Below are 25,315 nucleotides of genomic sequence, written 5' to 3' on the forward strand. Positions count from 1 at the left end.
GATGCAGATGGGTGAGTCTGTGCGAGGTTGTGTGTGGGCACGATGTTGAGTGTGTTTGGTTTTGTGTGCATGTGTTGATGTGCGTGTGTGTCGATTGGGCAGGGGTGTAATTAGGGCAGATGCTTCCCGCGCTGAGTGCTGTGGTGTCAGGCCAGCGGCCTCCCGCAAACACACACTGCTGCTGCTGCTGCTGCATGGGCAGCCAACTCCAATTGGTGCACCAACACACACCACACACACACACCACACACACACCACCACCACCCAGACTGCCAAACACACCACCAAACACACCACCACACACACACCACCACACACACCACCACACACACTACCACACACACCACACACACACCACCACCCAGACTGCCAAACACACCACCGAACACACCACCACACACACACCACACACACACCACCACACACACCACCACACACACTACCACACACACCACCAAACACAGCAGCACCACACACACCACCACCACACACCACACACACCACACACACCACCACACACACCACACACACCACACACGCACGACCATACACACACCCACACACAACGCCACACAACACCACACACCACACACACCACCACACACAACACCACACACAACCACATACACCACCACACACACCACCACACACCACGCACACCACCACACACACCACCACACACAATACCTCACACACCTCACACACCTCACCGTATATCTCACCACACACACACCACCAGGCACCTGACCACTATGCACACCAACAAGCAAACCACTGCACCACCGTCTGCCTTGCCTTTTCTGCATGTCCTTGCGCTCTCTCTCTCTTCCTGCCCCTCTCTCCTCTCTCTCTCTCTCTCTCTCTCTCTCTCTCTCTCTCTCCTCTCTCTCTCTCTCTCTCTCTCTCTCTCTCTCTCTCTCTCTCTCTCTCTCTCTCTCTCTCTCTCTCTCTCTCTCTCTCTCTCTCTCTCTCTCTCTTCCTGCCCCTCTCTCCCTCTCTCTCTCTCTCTCTCTCTCTCTCTCTCTCTCTTCCTGCCCCTCTCTCCCTCTCGCTCTCTCTCTCTCTCTCTCTCTCTCTCTCTCTTCCTGCCCCTCTCTCCCTCTCTCTCTCTCTCTCTCTCTCTCTCTCTCTCTCTCTCTCTCTCTCTCTCTCTCTCTCTCTCTCTCTCTCTCTCTCTCTCTCTCTCTCTCTCTCTCTCTCTCTCTCTCTTCCTGCCCTCTCTCTCTCTCTCTCTCTCTCTCTCTCTCTCTCTCTCTCTCTCTCTCTCTCTCTCTCTCTCTCTCTCTCTCTCTCTCTCTCTCTCTCTCTCTCTCTTCCTGCCCCTCTCTCCCTCTCTCTCCCTCTCTCTCCCTCTCTCTCTTCCTGCCGCTCTCTCTCTCCCTCTCTCACCCTCTCTCACACCTCTCTCTCCCTCTCTCACACCTCTCCCTTGCTCTCTTGCTCCGTGTTGGGCCTCGTGTTTCATACCCTCTTGGCGCCAACCGGTTGCCATGGTGCCCATTTCCTATAACTCTCGTGTCTTCTCCCCTCTTGTTCCCTGTCACCATTTCGTCTTTTTCTCCCCTGCTCCTTCTAACGTTTTAACCATCCTGTCCCATCCTCTCTATCTGTCCATCTATTTTGTATCTCTCTCTCTCTCTCTCTCTCTCTCTCTCTCTCTCTCTCTCTCTCTCTCTCTCTCTCTCTCTCTCTCTCTCTCTCTCTCTCTCTCTCTCTGTCTCTCCCTCACTCTCTCTCTCTCTCTCTCTCTCTCTCTCTCTCTCTCTCTCTCTCTCTCTCTCTCTCTCTCTCTCTCTCTCTCTCTCTCTCTCTGTCTCTCCCTCACTCTCTCTCTCTCTCTCTCTCTCTCTCTCTCTCTCTCTCTCTCTCTCTCTCTCTCTCTCTCTCTCTCTCTCTCTCTCTCTCTTTCTCTCTCTCTAAACCTTTTTGCTCACTTATTCCACTTTGACACTCCACATCATCCCCTCTTTGTTGCTGTGTTTGTGAATTATTCACGTCTCCCCTCTTGTGTTCTCTGTATAATTCAGTCTCTAGTGGGCCGAGGTAATGTCATACGCTGGCTCTAAAACCAAAGGCATGTCCTCCACAGCTGCCCAGGTGTAGAGCTGCACGCACAAGAGCAGATCACTTCTCCAGTTCTTAGTTTTATCGGACCAGTAGTGATTGAAGAGCAAGCATTTCTCTCAAGGTTTCAAATTAAAAGTCTTGATTTGCAGCCTTTATTTGAAAATAAACATGTTATATACTAAACTACTAACAACCATTGAGCATTGCTTTTACAAAAAGACATTTAACAAAGCCTACCTACCCAACTTTAACGTTGGGGGGGCTACGACTTTGTTTGCCCTGCTTTGACAGCTCTGTGAAAAGGGTCCATTGTGAATGTGGGTAATCCTCACGAGAGTAGTCTGCTGGCTCGTGCCCTGGTACATGAAAGCAGTAAACTCATAATTAATGTTGTGAGCGACACCTGTGTTTGTCCTGCGATGAAACCTCTGTGAAAAAGGTCTCCTGAGCGTGTACTTCCTGGTGGTTAAACCCGCTGCCCAATCAGCCGAGTCCTCAGAACATGGATCACCCACATTCGCTTTTCAGGACTTGTACTAAGTGGAGGTGATGTTTATTTTGACTAATGTTTTGCTCTTCAAGATTTCCAATGTTTCAGTTGGCCATGGTCCTCTGTGTGTTCTACACCTTCAGCCAACCTTGAGTGTTACTCGTGTGGATCTTGCTTGAAGAGTAACTAATAAAAAGTCCTCTCCTATTTTATTTTACATTCAACACATCACCGGCTGTCTGTGCTGTCCCTGCTTGATACTACTGCACCATGGGCTTGTCTGCTCTCAGCTCCCTCTCTCCCATTGCACCCACTTTGCTTTCTTATTCCTGATTTATGTTCACCATACGTATTTTTGGATTCTTTCCTTCGCTCTCCTCCTCCCTATCCTGATATTGCTCTTTCTTTTTGGCCGGTCTCTCCCTCCGTTTTGTCAGTATTGATTGTGGAGCAATGCTCTATGCTTCTTGCCCTTTTGTGATAGAGGGATTGTGATGGAGTCCGGCCTTCGGCAAAAACAATCACAGTATCTCTTATTTACTGTTCTCTCTGTTTTCTTCATTTTCTTTTCTTTCCATGTGTCTTTATTTCTTTAATTCATTTTCTATTCCGTATAATTTTGGTTTTTATAACGCATTGTTTATCGATTTATTTCTGGCTGTCCTGCCTGGCCCTTCCTTTTCCCATTACAATTGAGTTTTAACTCAAGGTTTTATTTGATTACATCACCATTTTCCCTCCTTCATTCACTTAATTCTCCTCTCTCTCTCCCTCCATCTCCGTCTTCCTCTCTCCCTCTCTCCCACTGCCTGCCTATGAGATAGTGCTTCTCAAACCACGAGTAAGACGCAGGATCACATTAATAATTGCTCTAATAATTATTGAGCGGATTACATGGTGCAGATAGACGGGAGAATGCTCTGCGCTATCATTTAATTAGCCATGCACTATCTCTAACACTGTCCCTTCTGGCTGTGACTCTGTGACCCACTCACAGCCCTCTGCTGAGCACTCACATCGGTCCTAACCTTTTCTCCTCCTTTATATTCACATAACTTGTATTGATGAACTGTATGGTGATTCTGATAATCTGTTGTCATCCCTTGTTTGTATTTTAGTGCCTTGAAGGCCAGAGTATATCTTGTTATGGTGTACACCCTTCTGGTCCTGTAGGTCCATGTTGAAGGACTTAGTATTCCCCCTGCCCCTCTCTCCCTCTCTCTTTATCTCTGTGTCTCTCTGCGTCTCTGTGTCTTCTGCAGGGCGAGGGCCTACAGCTGGAGTATGAGATGAAACTAACCAACGGACAGTCCTTCTGGACCAAGCATTTCTCCGCGGATGAGTTTGGTAAAGAGCGATTAGACAGGACCGAGTGAGAGTCAACAGAGAGGACGAGGGAAAGAGAAACATAGAGAGAGGACAAGAGAGAGAGAGACATACAGTGAGGACGAGAGAGAGAGAGAGAGAGAGAGAGAGAGGAGAGACATACAGAGAGGACGAGAGAGAGAGAGAGAGAGAGAGAGAGAGAGAGAGAGAGAGAGAGAGAGAGAGAGAGAGAGAGAGAGAGAGAGAGAGAGAGAGAGAGAGAGAGAGAGAGAGAGAGAGAGAGAGAGAGAGAGAGAGAGAGAGAGAGAGAGAGACATACAGAGAGGATGAGAGAGAGAGAGAGAGAGAGAGAGAGAGAGAGAGAGAGAGAGAGAGAGAGAGAGAGACATACAGAGAGGACGACAGAGAGAGAGAGAGAGAGAGAGACATACAGTGAGGACGCGCGAGAGAGAGAGAGAGAGAGAGAGAGACATACAGTGAGAGGGAGAGAGAGAGAGAGAAACATACAGAGAGGACGAGCGAGAGAGAGAGAGAGAGAGAGAGAGAGAGAGATACAGAGAGGACGATGGAAAGAGAAAATTAGAGAGGACAAGAGAGAGAGAGACATACAGTGAGGACGAGAGAGAGAGAGAGAGAGAGAGAGAGAGAGAGAGAGAGAGAGAGACACAGAGAGGACGAGAGAGAGAGAGAGAGAGAGAGAGACAGAGAGGACGAGAGAGAGAGAGAGAGAGACATACAGAGAGGACGAGCGAGAGAGAGAGACATACAGAGAGGATGAGAGAGAGAGAGAGACATACAGAGAGGACGAGAGAGAGAGAGACATACAGAGAGGATGAGCCAGAGAGAGAGGGAGAGATTATGGAAGGTATCGCTGATGGCACAAGCCAACACCATTTAGCACGGCCAATAAAGCACACTGAACTGAACAAATTAAAATAATGAAGGGATGGCTGGATGAATTAATGATGATGGATGAACTGAGATGAAAGGATGAGAAGCGAAGACGCCGCCTGTCTAGCTGTGTTTTTCCTGCATCATCTACGCATGATTCCCCCCCCCCCCCCCCATCTCTCCTTCTCTTGCCTTTCTTACTCTCTGTCTCTCCTTCTCTCTCTCGCTTGGGTTTGCTGTCTCTTCCTCAACTAATAAATTGTGGTACCCTCTCGCCTCAACCAATTTTTTCCTCTTAATCCTCTCCTTTCTTCCCCTCTCTGTTTATATCCCTCTCTCTCACTCTCTGTCTGTCTCTATGTGTTCCTCCACTAACAAGTTATTGCCTCTGTTTCCCCACTTATGGTCTGCAATCTTCTGGTCCACCCCCCCCCCCCCCCCCCTGCCTCTCTCCCTCTGTCACGCCATCTCTCCATCGCAGGGATCCTGGAAACGGACATCACTTTCCTGGTTATCTTCTCCCTGGTGTTCCTCCTGTCCTGCTACTTTGCCTGTAAGTAACTCCCTCCCTCCCTCCCTCCCCCCTGTCCCTCACTCCCTCCATTAACCCCCCATGTCCTCTCATCTTCCTACATCTCTCCCTCCCTCTCCCTCGCTCTCTCCCTCCCTCTCTTTCTCTCTCTGCTATGCTCCCTCCCTTCCCCCCTGTCCCCCCAAACACACACACACACTCTGGCTCTCTCTTGTGATTTCCACGAGGAGACCAATTTAGGTTCTCTATATTTATATATTTCTGTGCCGGTGCGAGCCAGCTATTGCAGGCCTCGCATGCCTTGAATTCTAAAATCTCCGGATGTTTTTCACGCAAGGAGCACTCTATCTCCTCCGCTGTTGCTGGTCCTGAGGCTGGATAAAGGGGGCATGAACCTCCTCCTCCCAGGGGGGGGGGGGGGGGGGGGGGGGGGGGGGGGGGGGGGGGGGGGGGGGGGGGGGGGGGGGGTCCATCACACTGGCAAACTGGGCTTCATTAAGTGCCAGGCAAACATTTTTTATTTTTTATTTAAGGATATCTACCACTTTATAATACCACTTTGAAGCAGTGGTATTGTCAGGTCATTAATAAAAACAATATTCTGCTGTTAATTGTTATGATGAGAAAATGTCAGTTCTTCTGTTGTTTTTTGTGATTTTATTCAATCTAAATTGGAGAACATTTTGAGGGCTGGCGTGCTAAAAAGTAGCGTTATTCAAATTTCGGCACAGTATCTCATATTACATAAAACTGTAAATTCAGTCAAAAGCGAAAGTTGAATCCATAAGAGGATATATGCCAGCTGCATTAAATAGCACTTTTCCTCAAACAGCACAAATGACTTAAATACACGTTAATCTAGTGTTCCCCCCGGGGGGCTGGAGAGAAGAAAAGGAAAGAGTGTTTACGATTTCAAACGAACGCGTCTACAGTGGTTTCCCCCTATGGATGTAAATCAAACCGCTATATCTTCAATCTATCCCACCGAGCTCCTTGTTCTTTCATTTCCTTCCATCTCCCCCCCCCCCCCCCCCCCCCCCCCCAACACACACACACTCACTCCATCTCTCAATCTCTCCATCCCTCCATCTCCTCACCATCTGCTTCACCATATCTCCATACCTTTTATGTCCCTCTACTCATCCCCTTCTCCCTCTCACCCCCTGCTGCCTCCCTTATTCCCTCCTCTTCTGTTTGTTTTCTCCCTATAGACAATCTGAAGGGAAGACAGCTCTTCCACACAACCTACAAGATGTTCATGACAGCGGCAGGTGTTGAGGGTGAGAAAAGCATAGCAAGCACATGCACGCATGCAGACACACACACGCATGCATGTACACACACACACACACACACACACACACACACACACACACACACACGGCACACACATCAGACTCCACAAACCAACAAAAACACTGACACATACAAACACACATAAATGCCCACATATATACACACACATTTTAACATCTTCTTCCTTAAACCAGCAAGAATTGTTTGACACACACATACATACACACACATGCATGTATATGTGCACGTCCACACACATATACCACTTCAACAAACCTATTACCCTGTGCCACACACACACACACACACACACACACACACACACACACACACACACACACACAGACACACACACACACACACACACACACACAGACACACACAGACACACACACACACACACACACACACACTCCAGTGCATCCCAACGAGCACATCTCATACCCTAATCCCCGCTTGAGATTAACACCACGCTCCTCACCAGCAGCGAGCGAGCAGCAGCACCTGGCCAGGCTGCTCGCACTCTGCTGCATGGGCCAGTCAAGCATGATGATGGATTTTCTGACTCTCCCTCCCTCCCTCCCTCCCTCCCTCCCTCCCTCCCTCCCTCCCTCCCTGACCCCCTGCTCCTATAAAACCCTTCTCATCTCTCCTTCATCTCACTCTTTCTGCTGCCCTGGTTATTCCTTTTCTGGCTGAACTCCCACCACCCCCCCCCCCCCCCCCCCCCTCATCTCATCCTCCCTCCCTCATATCCTCCTCTCTCTTCTTCCTTCCCTCTCTGTTCTCCTCCTTCTCCTCTCACCTCTCACGTTAACTCCCCGTCTTGAGGATTCTCTCTGCCTTGCTTCATTCTCTCTCTCTCTCTCTCTCTCTCTCTCTCTCTCTCTCTCTCTCTCTCTCTCTCTCTCTCTCTCTCTCTCTGTCTCTCCCTGTCTCTCTGTCCTCTATGCTATCTCATTCTGTCCTCTTGTCTCCCTGTTCCCTTTTTTCAACTCCCCTGCCTCCTCCCTTCCCTCTCTCTTCCTCCTCTCACACTTTCTGATGTCCCTCTCTTTTCTATTATCGTTTCCTCGTTCCGCCTCTCCGTCTGTCCGGTTGTCCTTTCCCTATCTTCTATTTGCCCTCCCCACTTCTCACTCTCCTTTTCTCTCCCATCCGCTGTGAATTCGCTCCTCATCTCTTCTTCCTCTTCTTCCGGTCTCATCTCCACCTTTTATTCTCTTCTCCCCTGCCCTCATTACTTCTCTTCTGCTCTCATCTCATCTTCTCTTCATCTATAACTTCTACTTCCACTGTATTCTCTTTCCCCATCCCACTCTTCTACCCCCACCCCTGCTACCACCACAACCTACAACTCTGCACCCTCTTTACCTCTCTTCCTCCCTCTCCCTCTCTCTCTCTCTCTCTCTCTTTCTCTCTCTCTCTCTCTCTCTCTCTCTCTCCCTCCTTCCCTCTCCTACTTTCCCTTTGTCAGTCCTCAGTCTGGTGTTCCACTGTATCTACTGGGACCTCTACGCCCATGATGGCATTGGCAACGGCAGTCTGAAGTTAATGGGTAAGTTCTTGTTCCCCGCTTCAACACAGAAACCACATATACACAGAGACGTATACACAGACACACACACACACACACACACACATGCAGAGAGGCCCATACACACACACGCACACACAGATATACACATACACCATAACACATGCACACACAAATTCACACTCACACACAGGAAAAAAAACGCATACACACACACCAATGCCAATTAAGCAAAAACAGACCAGCAGACAGGGACAGACCTGTCCAGCATACTCAGAAATGAGCACACGCCCCGGCCGAGTGCGCTCGGTGACGGCGGCGGGCGGATGAGTGGTACATGATGGATGGAGGGGGGCTGTAGGGGGGGCAGCATGAATGGTACCTGGTGTGAAGGGTGGGAGAGTGAGGGAGTGTCTCTGTGTTTGTGTGCGTGCGTAAAAAGAGTGTATGAGGATGAGTATGAGTATGTGTGGAGCACTGACCCGATTTTATCTTCCCTTATGGTGTTACAGATTTGGAAACCACAACCTAATTACCCACTCTCTGTGTGCCTCTCTCTCTCTCTCTCTCTCTCTCTCTCTCTCTCTCTCTCTCTCTCTCTCTCTCTCTCTCTCTCTCTCTCTCTCTCTCTCTCTCTCTCTCTCTCTCTCTCTCTCTCTCTCTCCCCCTCTCTCTCTCTCTCTCTCTCTCTCTCTCTCTCTCTCTCTCTCTCTCTCTCTCTCTCTCCTTCTCACTCCTATCTGCTATCTCTCCCATTCTTTCTTCCTTTTTGTCTCCAGGGAAATTATTGTTTTCCGTCAGTTTCTTGGTGTTCCTGCTTATGCTGATACTGCTGGGAAAAGGTTTCACTGTCACAAGGTGGGTGTTGGTGTGCAGCTGTCTGTCTGTCTACATGCTTGGGCCTGTGTTTAGCATTTGTTTTGTACATTTTTTGTGTTTCTGGTTCCTGCTGTGTGTGTGTGTGCGTGTGTGTCTGCGTGTGTGTGTGCGTGTGTGTGTGTGTGTGTGTGTGTGTGTGTGTGTGTGACAGAATGGCCGCGTGGCAGTCTTGTCACACAGTGTCAGTGCTCGCTGTCACTGCATTACCGGCTCCCCTTGAGATGTCACGTCAGCTGGAGGAAGTCAGTGTTGTGACTGCAACACCGTGGTCCAGAGCCTGCCAGACTGTCTCCCTCCCTCCCTCCCTCCCTCCCATCCCTCCTCTCCTCCCTCCCATCCCTTCTCCCCTCCCTCCCATCCCTCCCCTTCCTACCTCCCTCCCCTTCCCTCCCTCCCTCCCTCCCTCCCTCCCCTCCCCTCCCATCCCTCCCTACTTCCCTCCCCAAACATCCCTTCTCCCCTGCCTCTATCCCTCCCCTACCTCCCTCCCTCCCCTTCCTCCCTCCCTCTCTCACTTTCCCCCCCAGTCCCCCCCCCCACCCTGCATCTGTGGATGGATTGCTTCAGAGGGACGTGGAAGTAAACACCTTGTTATTTATGCCAAATGTTCTGCCAGACAGACTAGCACTGGGAGAAAATAGTGGGCGTTTGGCCTCAATATGCTCACAGTGTCTCGCAAATAATAACCCAAAAATAGTATGAAAAAAAAGGAAAGTCAACAAAGACCGATCCAGAAGTCTCACATTTACACACAGACACACACTGTGCCTAAATAGCCAACTGCTATCGTACTAAGCCACCAGGGTTCTGTGCTGCAGCTAGCCTAGACGAGCCTGAGAGAGAGCCATGCTGGACCGCTAGAAGGGGTCCGCGAGACCGGGCCGTGGGCCTGAGGTTTTCTGGTTGATCAGCTCCTACTGATAGGGGCGCGGCTCTCCTTGGACGCATCGGTGTGTGACCGGCAAGGTTTTATAGTCAAAACAACCCTGAAGCAGACAGGGGGCCAAGATGAGATGCCATATTTCAGTGCAGTATCAACAGATTCATAAATAGGCCTCTGTCTGTGTGTGTGTTTTTTTGGTGCCTGACCCCATCTACCTTGAGTGTTAACTGTTGCGTGTGTGTGTGTGTGTGTGTGTGTGTGTGTGTGTGTGTGTGTGTGTGTGTGTGTGTGTGTGTGTGTGTGTGTGTGTGTGTGTGTGTGTGTGTGTGTGTGTGTGTGTGTGTGTGTGTGTGTGCGTGCGTGCGGTTGCGACAGGGCGAGGATAAGTCCCAGTGGCTCTGTGAAGCTGAGCATCTACATGACAGTCTACACCATCACCTACATCATCCTCTTCATCTACGAGGCTGAGGTAAATGGCCCCATACACTACATTACCCACAGTACACCTTGAATAGAAAAGTACTAATCCTTGTTGATTGTCATTCTCCTCGTATGTCCGAGATTAGCAAAGGATTAGGGATTTCCTGCAATTGCAGGGAGAGCAGATACAGCCCAGAAGTGGTGTAACTTGATCAATTTGCATTCATCTACTACAATGAGCTGCTTGTAAGAAACTGACAAAATGCTTAGAAAGCTAAAAATCCAGCTCGCTTTTTTGAAACGAAAGCTCAATCTAATGTGTTAGCTCTGTTTAATGAAACATTTATGTTGAGATGGGAGAACATGGATAGGATTGGCTCGGTTTTGTTGCTATGCGGGCCGCTTACTCAATAATACATGACTACATACATAACGCTAATAGTGCCATGCATCCCAGCGTGTTTGCGGCCGTGCGAGACGCCGCGAAGAAGGCTTTGAAGAGAGCGAGGAGATGGTTATTGGAGCGACGCTGCCGGACGCGACGCGTGGGGAATACGGACGAGGAACCATTATAACATTCTATTTAACGCCCGGCCCTGTAGTCATCTCTCCCCAGTGTGAACCAGGGGCGCCGGGGCGATGTAATCTATCTACCGCTGCCCTGGTACACGGTCCCACTTATTACACGGCTCCAAAGCTCAGGGGAGCCCCGACTAAAAATACGCCAAACTAGGTTACAATCAGAATTGAAAACGCAGAGCCGGGTGAGTTGAGGAGCAGTGATGCTAGGCCCCGGTGGACTACGGGGGAAAACTGTCGGACCCTTGTTTTTAACGTGGCCCAAATATATTTATCCTTAGCGGTCCAGCTAGCTATGTATAATGTAGGGGCGGAAGCAGAAGGCAGCCCTGTGAGTGCTATTCAATCATTAGCCTGTGAAATGTAATCCACTGGCTGTAGTATCACACTTCACACACACACACGCGCGCGCACACAAGCATGCAAGCACGAAAGCATGCGTGTCGATGGCCCTGTTTTCGAGAGGTGTCAATGTCGTTCCAGACTCAGAAACTTGTAGTTTACTTTTCTCCTTCAGAATTAGACTAAACCAGCCGTTGATCCAGCAACACATTTATCTTAAAGCCAAGTCGTTAATCTTTGCCTCCGAGCGAAACCAAGCAGCGGCGACATCCCACGGCTGGCAGTGATCTGAGCGTGTGCAAGCGCTACTGTTTAAATCAAGCAGCCACCCCCAGGTTTGTCCTTGTCGCCCCTGTGCCAGTTCTTCGACCCGGGGGAGGTGCTGTACGCCTACGACAGCCCCGCGGGCTACGGCCTGATGGGCCTTCAGCTGCTGGCCTACGTGTGGTTCTGCTACGCCGTCCTGGTCTCCCTGAAGCACTACCCGGAGAAGCAGCCCTTCTACATCCCCTTCTTCACCACCTACACACTCTGGTAGGCGGCGCCCTGCGTCACCACCGGCCCGCCTGATCCTGACTGATTGTCTGAGTGAAAATGGGGTCTCTTTGGTTCGTGTGTATGTCATTACCGCTGGCCTATTGTGAGTTTGTGAAACACTGCAGATGAGCGTGGCTTCCAAATGCTGTATACTGCTAGCCTACTTATCAGCCACTTATACACCTATGTGTGTGTGTGTGTGTGTGTGTCTGTGTGTGTGTGTGTGTGTGTCTGTGTGTGTGTGTGTGTCTGGTGGTGTATAATATATACACACACAGACACACACACACTTACACACAAACACACTGACACACACACACACACACACACACACACACACACACACAATTGTTACTCATCCACTATCTTGTCCAATTTAAAAAAAAACACAAGTTTAGCCTTTCACCGAAGAGCTTATCTCATTCCTGCCTTTACACTTGGTGTATATTATACCCAGGGAGCACCAAAGGCTTCCAAGTGCAATGTCACATGTTACAATGACTGCTCAATTGAATAAGGCCTATGAATAAAGGGAAAAATAGCTGATTTATACTTGCAGTGCAATGAAAGTGTACGGGGTCTGCAGCCTCAATGCCCCTGCTTGTCCCAATCCGGCCCGTAGGGGTTCTGACTTGAGCCATAAACCCAGAGTTGCCACCCTTCTACCCTCCTACTGGAACACATGTCCTGTAACATGTCTTTGATTTAGTTTACTTGGTAGTAGAGGTGTTGAGCGCCTTGCGGTGCATCTTATGCTTTGGTCTTTGATTGTAGAAGGCTTCTCTCGCCGTTCAGAACTGTTCCTTCACCTTCTGGAAGACCATCCAGGCCTCAGCTCAGCCATCTCATCCACCTCTTTGTTAAAAAGGCTAGTGTCTACGACCCCAGCCTCAGTTGAAGCTTCTGAACAGCTTCCGCCTGGCTGTCCTTCTGGAAGGGGAGTTCCCCCTGGCTCGCCTCCTTGAGGAGGAGGAGTTCCTCCTGGCTCTCCTTCTGGAGGAAGAGTTCCTCCTGGCTCTCATTCTGGAGGAGGAGTTCCTCCTGGCTCTCCTTCTTCTGGATGAGGAGTTCCTGCTGGCTCTCCTTCTAGAGGATGGGGAGTTCCTGCTGTCTCTTCTTCTACTGGAGTAGTTCCTGCTGGCTCGCCTTCTTGTGGATGAGGCGATATGATAACATGAATCATACATGCTCAAAGTGGTGTGACAACCCTTCCCCCGTCATGGTGTTGTCTAGTTTGTACATCTTCAAAGTCTGAAAGGCGTTAGCTTCATTCAGCTGCACCATTGCCATAATGTAAGTGCATGGTAATTGGTCTCTTGTCTTTGCCACTTCAGTGAACAGTAATTTGTCACCTGCTTGGATGCTTAGACCCTGAGAGAAAACATACCCAACCTATTAAATCAATGGACTTAAATCAAATGAGATTGCAATTAATTTCATCAAAAAGATTGTCTCATGCTTAATGCACTTCTTGATAACCCGTAACCTTGAATAATATAATTAGAAATACATTATAGATTTCTGTTGTCCATCACTTTAAAAACTGATAATTCTGTACACACACACACACACACGCACACACACGCACACACACACACACAAACACACACACACACACACACAAACACACACACACACACACACACACACACACACACACACACACACACACACACACACACACACACACATACACATACAAACACACAAACATACTTTTAAACATATAGAAGGCATTTGTTTTCCCCTTACATAACATCCTGGTAATGAAGGATATTTGATGCAGATTGTTGGGCTCTTCTCCATTCTGATCATTTAAGCTGTCTCTTGAAATGCACATAAGGTACCGTATGGATGTGTACGACTCTAAATACATCATACTTGCTTTGGCACTTTCACAGAGCGTCTTAGCAACTGCTAACTTTCTGTCAGATTACAATGACTAATGCCAACTTTCTAAACTGCTCTCTCTCTCTCTCTCTCTCTCTCTCTCTCTCTCTCTCTCTCTCTCTCTCTCTCTCATTACGACCCTGTCTCCCCAATCATTATATTATTATCTTTCTCTTTCCCTCTCAGTCCAGTATTACTCTCGTTATTTATGTTTATTTTATTCAACTTCTTCTTTCCATCTGCTCCTATATTTAATTGTTCAATCTGTGCTATAATGTTTTTCAGTAGCATATGGTGTATTAGGTCAATTACATTACAGTCGCATGGTTCTATTATGTTTTGTATCATCTTTGGCTAAGCGTATTGTTATGTAAACTGTTGCTATAACCATTTGTAACTCTGTTTCTTTCTTTGTTTCTAGGTTTTTTGCAGTGCCGGTCATGGCCCTGATCGCAAACTTTGGGATTTCTCGGTGGGCTCGGGAGAAGATTGTGAACGGCATCCAGCTGGGCATCCACCTCTACGCACACATAGTGTTTCTGGTGGGTGCCCCACTCGCTCTCTCACACACTCGCTCACACACTCTGGCCCAATCCCAATGTCTGGACTCACAGACTCACGGACTTTGTTGCGCGTTCTCGCGACTTTATTAAGGCTTTAGGGCTGTCCCAATGTCGTATTCCAAAGGGCGTGAGGGTTTGAGTCCACACTTACCGAGCCCTTTCCGTGAGTCTGCATCAGTGCAGACTTCACCTAAGGGAATTACCCACAGTTCAAAGTGTTGTGACGTTTACCGCGGAGACCAAGGGAAATCCGGCAATTAGTAAGGTAAACAACAAGACGACGCTACTGTCAATGCGCGACCAGATGGGAATTTCGGCGTGTTTTTTGTGAGCCGGATCATTTGGATCAGCTCACCAACAAGAGCTGGCTCTTTTGGCTCCTCTCTTCATATTACTAGTTATACCTTTTATAATTCAGCCAAATGTAGCGCGTTCTGACTTATGATTAGTATGTGTAGGCCAATAATCACCTAAGTTATTCAATACATCCTTAATATTGAAGTGCTCAAAAGTAAAAATTATATTTTCTGATATCAATAGATTGCTGTTTTCAATGCATTCACAAAAAAACAAAGACAAAAAATAGAATTCCCAAACCGGTAAAGTGTCAGGAGCATCTTTGTCATTAAACGTTGCCACGGTAACATGTGCTCTCGTGAAGTGCTGTCCCAATCCCATAAATACCTATCTGAGCCCATGTGGCATTACGCACTCACTCACTTAGCACCTGAGATCAATTAAGTCTGTGAGTCCTTAGTTCTTGTGAGTACTCCGTACTCAGGGCTCACTTTGGGATTGGGCCAATATCTCACTCTCTCTTTCTATCACTCACTCACAGTCTCGCTCTGCCTTCATGTCTTTTTTTCTTTCACACACATACAGTTCCTCTCACATACTCATTCACTCTCACACACACACACACACACACACACACACACACACACACACACACACACACACACACACACACACACACACACACACACACACACACACACACACAGACACAACAGACACACTCTCTCCCTCTCTCTGCCATTCTCATTCCTTTACTCTCTTTCTCTCACATTCTCCCCCACGCGTACACACCTCCGTCTTTCTCTCCTAGTCTGCCTGTTTCTCTCACTCTCACAACTTTCTCACCTTCTTTCTCTTTCTCTCTCTCTGTCAATGTCTCTGTGTGCATTTTTACACATAAACACACACACACACACACACACAGACAGACACACAATTCATCAGCTCATATGCTCCCACCAGATTCCATTTTGTTTGTAAGCCTTGAGTAACTCCTTGTCTGATTTATTCGTACCACTTCCACATTCTACTCTAGTCGTTACTTTCCTATTGCATTTCTGCACATTTAATTTCCCCAAACATTCGGCGCTCGCTGGGGCGTGCATTTAATACATCACACTACATGACTAAATGATGTGCTAAAAACCAATGTGCGCAAACTAATCTCAACTCACGTCTGAGGACTTTTTCCTTGTTATGTTTCAGCATTTTCTTACGTCTCGTTTTTTTCCTCTGCAATTTCTTTTCCATTGGCCTTGCCATTTCCTTCTCCCTTCTGATAGGTGATCACAAGGCCTTCCGCGGCCAATAAGAACTTCCCGTACCACGTGCGGACCTCCCAGATCGGCATCCTGCTCTCCAGCCCCGTGGGGGAGGCGACGGGGGAGGGGTTCCCTCACCACGCCTACGGGAACAGCTCCTTCCTGGGCGACTCGCAGCCCAACTTCACAGAGCTCTTCTCCATCCAGTCGGTGAGCGGGAGGCCGACGCGCCACTGGTCCCCCTCGAACAGGGACTCCCTTCCTTTGAATCCTTGTCTTATTTTTGATCTCGCGACACATTGCAACATTTTTCAAAGAACATTGCGTTGTCCACGCACGCCGATGTGTCGGTGTATCTGTCTGTTTGATGTGGCCGTGGTCTGGTGCTACGTTGATGTAACTGCAGACATGGGGCCCTATTCTAACGGTCTGAAACGCAAGTGAGAAGCGCCAAACGCAAGTAGCTTTCTGGGCGGTTCTATGGCGATGTTGCTCTTTTCCCAGATAAATGACTGCGGATAAATGACTCTTGCGCCCGGCGCAAATCTAAAAAGGGTTGGTCTGAGGTAGCCTAATTACCCGTAGGTGTGGTTTGGGCGTAACGGGCAATAAACCAATGAGAGTGCCAGCTCCCATCCCCTTTACGAGCCATGAGCGCATTTGAATCTGAAGAGTTGATATTTTGACAGCACGTTTGCAGTCTCCGATGAGACAGATGCATGACCACATGAATTTCAAACTTCAAATGGCTCAGTTTATGGCCAAATAATATGGCCTATTTATCACATGGAATAGCGTTTTCTTCCACAACTTCAGAAATACTGAGTCCTCAAATAAATGTTGGCAAAGAAAACTTAACACACATATGATATGCGGTAACTGTGGTTCTTTTTAATGATATATGCGATACATTAAAAAACATTGTTTCTTATCAGTATTGTATGCATTATCGTTATCGACTTGTGTTCCTTATATGAACACACATGTTGTCTAGAGAAAGTAGATTGGGCGTTGGTTAAACGATACAAAGATGGTCATCTTGGACTGAAAGAGTGCTTGACCAGATACATTCCTCTTTACCTGGACTTATTTCAAATATTTCTGGTGTAGTCATTGCAATTTAACTCAACTCGGGGTTAAGTAAAGGTCATTATAAATATATGAGATTTAATCAATATTCAATTATTATTGCATCATTATTCATCCATTTTCTCTCATTATGTTTAAAATGATGACTCTTTCCCAGAAAGATTAAAGACGCTAAGGTTGGCCTAACCCTCAATAGCCCACTCATCAATATGCTAATTAATGAAAACAGGTTGCAGACCAGAAGAAGCCTTTAATCCCAGAGCTTGACCCCTTTCATCTTTCAGCAGTTTTTGTAGTGTCTGTAAATAAGTAAGTTTCCTGATAATATGCTCATTTTGCATGAAGGCCTCCCATTGTCATGGTCCTAAATGAGGACAATTGCAAGGTGAGGCCTTCTTGCCGAATGAGCATGTGAGCAGGGGAGACACCTTTGAACAAATACAGTTTAGTATGTAAATGCAACAACTGTATTGGTACAAACGTGTGTCGTCTTCATTAAACAGACTAGAACCCAAACAAGGCCAAATGTAGCGGTCAACATGTTTTGTCTTACCTCTCTCTCTCTCTCTCTCTCTCTCTCTCTCTCTCTCTCTCTCTCCTCTCTCCCTCTCTCCCTCTCTCCCTCTCTCCCTCTTCTCCCAGGATCCTGTGAAGACGGTGGAAGAGATGGTGGCCCGCAATGGCAAAGAGGTGGCGCGGAACAAGGAGCAGAAGATCATCACCACCGCCGCCGACTTGCTGTCTGAGTTGCCGCCACCCCCTCCTCCGCCCCCTCCGCCCATACCCCCCCGCCTGTCCGCTCGCTCCTCCTTCACAGAGTACTTCAGCATGCAGGGTGGGGGCGGAGGGTCTTTGGGGACCAAGGCATAACAAAGTGAGATGTAAAGGACAAGAGGACAGAGAGAAAGAGAGAGAGAGTTGAGGTTGGAACGTGAGGGTTGGGCATTACAGAGTTCATAAAAAGAGTGCCAGTATTAAATGAGAAACGAGCAACATGGATTGAGTCAGAAACATCTAAAAGGGAGTGATTGTTGGGGGAAAAGCTCAAAGGGACCGACACTCGGAATATCGAATGTAAGGAAATACCAACGTTGGAATCATGGAGTGAATGCATCAGAAGCATGCCTGCAAAATGGAATCCCGAGAGCGTTCCATCCTGACCTGTGAAGGAGCGTGATCGGAATGTGACCTGAACGGCAGCAAATAGCTCAAGAGATAAGAGTGTCAAAAGCACATTGGAGAACGAAGAAGCAATAAATATTTTATGTCCGATGATGAGTAAGAGCTGTGCCGGGAGATGGATGAGAAAGTGGATTGAGCAAAGAGCAATAGCAAAACCACTGCAGAGCTACATGTGGAAGCCAACTTACAAATTTTGACTTTTGACAGATTTTTGTTTAAAATGTACCAAGGCATCACAAATGATGGGCTTGAGGGGTGTACATAGTTAAGGAAGGAGGGGTCGTATGAGTTGGAATAGTTAGCTTTATAGCAAAAAAACACAAAAACAAGACTTATGTTTTGATATATTTTTTTGTGTCCACAATAAATATTTCAAATTGATGCTTTGATCAACAAAATTCTCATGCCATGTTAACATACCTTAAGTATAGTGTTTATATCCCTGTGAGCAACAAAATAAGTTATATTCTTTGAGTATCTTTATATTGTTTTAAGCCTATGTGGCACATACCTAATTTTGACTAAAATTCAGATGTGTAAATGAACAACGTCACGTTTACTGTGGACACTTTATTTTTTAAAACAAATGCATGTTTAAATTGTGCTTTTTTCTCTCCAAAAGCATATATATAGATATTCAATAAATCAATACTATTTGCGCATTGTATGTATTCAAACCTACATTTTGAAGTTGCATACAATATGCTGTAGTATATTCTAAATGGCAAATCATATCTTAATAGAGGATTATGATGCTTATTTAAATATATTACAACCCCCCCTCTCATACTATGGTATCAATGTAATAGTACCTCTATGCTTTTTTGCTTTCCATTAGACTTGAAACTAAGACCGTCATTTTTTATTTCTGTGTGTGTAGACGTTGGTGAATGTACTAATGCAATAGAGCACAACAGCGGGTGGGGGGTGTTTTTGGTTACCATACTTGTATAATGTCATTGGTGGTCATCATCTTAACCTCTGTTTTTATTTCAAACATGAAAGGAGTTGTATAGCACAGTTGTACATTTCCCACACTAGTTTTACTGCAATTAACTACAAGATATTGTCCCTAACAAGTACACGTAACTGTGTCTTGGTTGATTTGCTAATATTAATAGTTGTATGATATAAATATACATGTTTTGTTTTCCCCCCCTTCAATTAAGCAATGACATAAAATATAAGTATTAGTAGACAAACTGTGAAAATAGCAACTGAAATGTACATTTTGTTTGTCCTGCATGGAGCACTTTACTGTTCCTGGTCTCATTCCGGCTAGTTGTGATCGTGTCACCGAGGAGACTAATCTGCTTTCACACAGCAACCATTCGTAATGCCATTGGTTTGAACATAACACGTGTACATATACACCTAAAATGTCTGTTCATTTTAGAGAATGGGAAATATAATGTTATGTATAGAAGAATTCTGTAGAAATCGATCGAAGAGCAATGTGAAAGACATGTGAAGTGTCTTTGAAGAAACTGAATTTCCACTTTCAGTATATGAAAACACTCAATTAAAAAGTACAAACATACCGTCAATAGGATACAAAGGCAAACTGTATTCTAATTTATTTCCTCTCTAACATGCATTGGTTTAGCCATTGCTTATTTCAAAAACAAAAACAAGTTTATCTGGTATTTGATTAATCTAATCTAATCTGAACTGGAACCCTCCTCTACAATTGTATCAACGTTTATCTTGCTATAACGTCAAGAGTGTCTTAGAATGTTAAAACTGTGTTGTGTTATTCGTAAGAGTATGGTAAAAGATATAAAAGTGTATGTGAACACTGAATATTCGACAAAGCCCTATAGTGGTTTCCTGGTTGTGTGGGATATCATCATATTTGGCATGACTGCCATTCATTTCCTCTTGCTTGTGGTTCTGTTTACCATGACGAAGAAATAGGTGACTGGGGAATGGGCGCCTTGAGAAATGGTTCCAAAAGGCTGAGGCTACTGCTTCAACACATGTGTTAACGGTGTACAAGTACATGCACGCACATGCAGGGTGAAGGATGAGTAGGGCCTGTGTATGCATGACGGAGACCAGCACAGCGGCTCTGAGTAAATGGGTTATGAGCACATCAATGAAGCACTCTTCATATTCATTTTAATGGTGTCATGAGAATTCTATATATGCTGTACATACACATTTTTGGCAAACTAATAAAGACAATGTTGGTTTTATTAGACACCTTTGTTGGATGTGGCTTGTGTCTGAATGTTTGTGATACATTATCAATACGAATTTGTCCAATCCGATAAGTTTTTTATCTGTAAATTCGTATTCAGTCTACTCCTATACTAACCGTTAAGACTTCATTAAAATTAAACTGATTTAGCCTTAGGTTAATTTCACAACTGGCCAAAAAACAGTCCCTTAAGCATAATCACTAATAGGAATCCATCGTACTGTTATACTGGCTGCCGCTTACAGAGAGTTGCATTAAATAGATTTCCCAAAGTGCATTAACCATGAGATTTATTTGTTGTTAAAACTGCAACTCTCTTTTTGTTAAATATAGTTTTTAGATGTAGTCTTAGCCCTAGATGTAGTTTTATATACTGTACAACTAGATGGAACTTTAATAATCCCAAATGTTGGTGTCATGTAAATTTGGCAGAATGTACAGGACAGTAATATAAATCTATAGAAAATACAGCAACTTCAAGTGAGAGTAAAAACTCATACAATGAAAATGTAGAATACTGGCCTATATTTGTTTACAAAATGATGAGCAATGTAAAATAATAATGTATCATTACAGACAGTTAATATTCTACACTATTAACCTATTCACTCATTCGCTCACTATTAAAGTATGCTAAATTATTGAACATAATAAATATATTCTAATAGAGAGTAAATGATTGTGATGCATATTGAAGAGTGTCAAAGTCCAAAGCGGAACTTTGTATGTTTTCCATGAACAACTCGGACATTTCAAACAGTGCACCCGTTGCGCATGTACGCTTTCGACCCCGGAAATGTGCCCTGACTTTATTAGGGGTCGTTTTAGCACCACAGATTATTATTATACTAAGATATAATATATACGTTTCAGGTAAAGCTCCCATAGTTGTCTTTTGTTGTGTGCCTCCTTGTAGGCTGCCAAACGGACAACATGCGTCTCACGTTGCAGTTGTTAATATCTCATGGGCGAGTTGCGCGGAGAATCGGTCTCGGACCCGAGTCCAGAATCAACATACTGAGGAACATTCTTACTGGACTGGTCCGCCACGAGAGGATAGAGACCACCACGGGACGGGCTGATGAAGTCCGATTCTATGCGGAAAAGGTAAGACATTGCTGCTGTATACGAGTTGTTTTACCTTCATCTGTGTGACAGGCTACCTGGACTACGATAGGAAAACTATTGTTGTCTGTGTATTACTCAGACAATTAGCCGTTTCTATGGTTTACTATTCTTCTCTGTGGGTCCCTGAAATTCTTTATTTGGTGCCCCAAATTTGTGTTATGTATTTTTTATAATTAATTTCATTCATTTGCATGTCATTTATGGGCTGGTAAGCTATATGGGTTAGGCGTCTTGCTCAGGGATGCATACAGGAAGACTGCAGAGATTTGGATATTTAGGTTTGGTTTGGAGTCAAACACCAGACTATCCTGTATAGTTGGTTATGCAGTCTAGAGTTATATATAGAAGAGTGTATGCTGTGTAAAGCTTGTAAAGATAATGGTTTGAGGAGTATAAAGTTGCAATTGTTTCACATTGTTGAGAAGAACATTTGGATTTTAACTAGTTCCTCCCTGTATCTTAACCTTTTGTTCTTAATGTATCTTTGTGTCCTAGTTGATCGACTACGCTAAAAAAGGAGACACAGATGAGAAAGCAATGAAAATGGCCAGTTTCTGGCTAACGGTATGTAGATCGAAAATATCAGTAATATAATACTAACATATTACATGCATTGTGTACCCTTACTTGTTGTCTCTCTAACTCACTCACTTTCTCACTCATCCAGGAGAAGGATCTGGTCCCTAAACTGTTCAAGGTCCTCGCTCCCAGGTTTGAGACCCAGTCGAAGGACTACACCCGCATGGCACGTCTCCCCGCCAGGATGAACTTGGATCGAGCCAAGATGGCCGTCCTGGAGTACAAAGGAAACCCCTACCCTCCTCTGAGTCCCATCAGAAAGGAGAATGAACTGACCCTCATCAACCAGCTGCTCAAAGCGTACAGGGAAGAGAGGTCACAGCTGTTTGCAGCCAAAGCCTAAGACCTTAACGCCCCCTACGTACCTGCCATTAATATTCAGGATCAGAGCTAACTCCGCTGAAGTTCCATGAGGTTGTCGGTTTTCTGGTCTGATTTAGTAAACCTGGGAGGACTTTCTGGTCTTTCCATAATTCACACAGATGCTACCGGGGCCGCTGAAGCTGGGACATGACTATATTTGTCATTTCAATTACCAAACCTTTACATGTGTTCAAATAAACGTTTGTATTTAATTATTAATACTGTTATCAGTTTATCATTGTTCTGACTTACCGGTGTCGACTTTACGCATAAGAATATTGTTGCATAAGTCCAAAGAAAACACCATATGTTAACCTTTTTACATGAACATTTATTATTAACGGATACATTGTCTTCAAACGGTTGGTTTTGTAAAGCAGGTGTAAGTCCTAGTAGGTGGCCATGGTGGACTGCAGCCAGTCGGTAAAGATGCACGTCTATGTAGGGAGAAAAGTCAACTCTATGAGTGAGAAAAGCACAGGAATATGTATCTTTTTAAGTCTTATCCTAAAGTAATCTCAAAGGATTAGGCTAGGTGTTTCTACCTTGGCATAGACTCCAGGGTGGTTCTTCTCAGCACAGCCGAAGCCCCAGGACACCACCCCCTGCAGCTCACCATCACACACCACTGGGCCGCCAGAGTCCCCCTGAGCGCAGCAGGGACAGCACAGGTTCAGAGAAAGATAGCCTGGTTGGTGGTGGATAAGCTCATATCGGGAAAAGTATTTTTTATATCTTCAGGAAGGTTACTGAACGCTGGAGTCACATAACATTTAGATCAATAGCACCATTTTGACATTCAATTGAAACTGCCAATCTAAGTTGTCTAATATGTCGAAAAAAAAACTACGTTGTGATGAAGCAATGCATTAATTCAAATATAAACATACAGGCAGCTCAGACCAAAGATATGTCTATTGTTGTCTAAATGTAAAAAAAAATCCATATCAGTCTGGAACTTCTGAAATCCAAGGGGCGTTATCAACTGAAACCAACCAATATGAAGCAATTGAATAGACTTACCACCAATCAGCAATTAAACGTGTGACACATCAGGGGGAGCCATCTTGGTTATTAATGAAATTGCCTCAACAGAGCCTCTGATCAGAGGTACATCGAACCTATTGGCCTAACCCGAGCCAGGCCTGCCGGAAATCGATCTGAACAGGAGGGGGGCTAAACGCATATTCCGGAGCAAATAGAACATGGTTTTGTGTAGCCTGGTTGCCAGGCTACAAAACACCCACTCAAACAAAACTGTGAATCACCTGGCAAGAGTCCTTGCCCCCCTCCACGTATCCGGCACAGAACATGGCGTCGGTGAGCATGCTGGGGTAGGAGTTGTCACAGACCTCCCTGGAGAGGATGGGGACATTCACACACTGCAGACGGTTGCTGTCGGCCGCTGTAGCACAAAAACAAAGCAATAACTATGTAGTTAAAAAAGTGTCACTACTGCAATCAATAATACAGGTCAGTATAGTGAAAAGCCACGCGAAAAGGCTCTTTAGTTTAATCCCTAGTGTCTGCAACACAGTGGGTGCAGCCCGCTCTGGTGTTCAAAGCTACTTTGTTCAACCTCCAATGTCCTAAATAGTGCGGTGTACCCACCAGAGTCCATGGTGACCCCCCACCCTGACACGGTGCACATGGTCCCAGCCGGGGCACAGCTGGTAGGCAGGGCCACAGCCTGGACGTACTGGTTGAGGGTAGCGGGTTGGCTGAGCTTGATCAGCATGATGTCGTTGTTGACCAGCCAGGACTCGTAGTTTGGGTGAGGGATCACGAGGGACGCGGAGATGATCTGCTCGTTGCCGTCCATGAACCAACGGTTGTGGTCCCCGAGGACGATGTCCATTTTGCTGTTGTGGTGGAAAGACAAAGAACATGACGGGAGCAAGTAACTGAATCTGCATCAGATTCTGTCTATTGGACGTTGGTAATGTCTGGAGCTTTGGTTGAACATTCCTTCCATACTTTCCCATCCCGCAAAATGTTTAAATATTTTTTAATTACCATATGCATAATTCTGTATTAATTCCAAAATCGAGTGCTGAAATGGTAATGATGTAAGTGACTCACGACTTGAAGCAGTGAGCAGCAGAGACAACCCACTCCTGGTTGACCAGGGAGCCTCCGCAGAAGTGGTATCCAGAGTTCAGAGACACCTGATGGGGCTGGGAGTGTGGAACACACTCCTTTCCTCCCACAATCTTATCATCTTCGGTGGCAACTACGAACACAGAAATGATTGAAAAAATCGGCCACATCCAAGCCCTTGGATTGGGAAGTAAAGGCTGCATCGGTGCATTAGGTGGAGACACATTTTGCAGAGGTTGCCAAATTTGCGGTACTCAAGCCAATGCTGGGCAGGATTTCAAAAAGAAGTGGCAGTAGGGATACAGCTTTTAGTTGTACACAGTTTTTCCAATATTGCACATTTATCTCAAAGAAGAACACTTGTGTGCCAAAAAGTCTTTCAGCGCCGAAGGTTGATTCTATCCACAAAAAGTCCTAAATCAAGGCTAAAGCTGAACAAAGTAAACTTGGCAAGAGGAACATTTTCTATATAATAAGAGATATGGAATTTGAACAATGTATTGGAATTAAGTTGCCGTCCTAGATGTAGATACCAGCCAAGTAGCATACATCAGTTAGTACTGTACAGAGACTCACAGGCAGCTCCCAAGAGCAGAACAAACACCAGAGACCTCATGCCTGGAAGATGAAGATTAGGATGGGAGGAGGAGGATTTGGCAAAACCTACTTATGGAATGTTCACCCCCTGCCAACCGCTATGACACACCCCTGATTATGTTTTGTCAAATCAAGACCAAGGGGAATATTGATGTGATTGGGAATCAATCAGAAATGACCTTAAAACAAACTGATTGTGACCTGAAATCAAGGGTTTCATTACAGGTAGCAGTAGTTCTTTGTTATTTATGCAGTATCGTGTGCTTCATGGTGTCATATTGAG

The 25,315-nt window shown here is 45.9% G+C and overlaps 3 protein-coding genes across 3 annotated transcripts in view; 2 read left to right on the top strand and 1 right to left on the bottom strand.

Moving 5' to 3' along the window:
- tmem145 (transmembrane protein 145) overlaps positions 1-20,267 on the top strand; it is a 34,705-nt gene extending 14,438 nt beyond the window's left edge. Inside the window, exons 6-15 of the mRNA XM_030370354.1 lie at positions 3,820-3,904; positions 5,256-5,327; positions 6,518-6,586; positions 8,080-8,160; positions 8,919-8,997; positions 10,277-10,370; positions 11,604-11,776; positions 14,091-14,211; positions 15,813-16,001; positions 17,523-20,267. Coding sequence (XP_030226214.1) covers positions 3,820-3,904; positions 5,256-5,327; positions 6,518-6,586; positions 8,080-8,160; positions 8,919-8,997; positions 10,277-10,370; positions 11,604-11,776; positions 14,091-14,211; positions 15,813-16,001; positions 17,523-17,750 — 1,191 coding nt within the window. The 3' untranslated portion in view covers positions 17,751-20,267. The remainder of the gene's footprint in view (positions 1-3,819; positions 3,905-5,255; positions 5,328-6,517; positions 6,587-8,079; positions 8,161-8,918; positions 8,998-10,276; positions 10,371-11,603; positions 11,777-14,090; positions 14,212-15,812; positions 16,002-17,522) is intronic.
- Positions 20,268-21,013: 746 nt separating this feature from the next.
- On the top strand, positions 21,014-22,551 carry mrpl17 (mitochondrial ribosomal protein L17). Its single transcript, XM_030370969.1, has 3 exons — positions 21,014-21,372; positions 21,889-21,957; positions 22,061-22,551. Exons 1-3 carry the CDS (start codon positions 21,199-21,201, stop codon positions 22,313-22,315), a joined length of 498 nt encoding a protein of 165 aa, XP_030226829.1. The 5' UTR covers positions 21,014-21,198; the 3' UTR covers positions 22,316-22,551.
- A 94-nt stretch (positions 22,552-22,645) lies between these two features.
- On the bottom strand, positions 22,646-25,276 carry LOC115554299 (trypsin-1). Its single transcript, XM_030370968.1, has 6 exons — positions 25,012-25,276; positions 24,418-24,568; positions 23,947-24,197; positions 23,604-23,740; positions 22,881-22,982; positions 22,646-22,772 (listed from the first exon to the last, which is right to left on the bottom strand). Exons 1-6 carry the CDS (start codon positions 25,049-25,051, stop codon positions 22,725-22,727), a joined length of 729 nt encoding a protein of 242 aa, XP_030226828.1. The 5' UTR covers positions 25,052-25,276; the 3' UTR covers positions 22,646-22,724.
- Between the last annotated feature and the right edge of the window lie 39 nt (positions 25,277-25,315).

This window comes from Gadus morhua, chromosome 11 (genome assembly GCF_902167405.1).
Source record: "Gadus morhua chromosome 11, gadMor3.0, whole genome shotgun sequence".
NCBI classification, from domain to species: Eukaryota; Metazoa; Chordata; class Actinopteri; order Gadiformes; family Gadidae; genus Gadus; species Gadus morhua.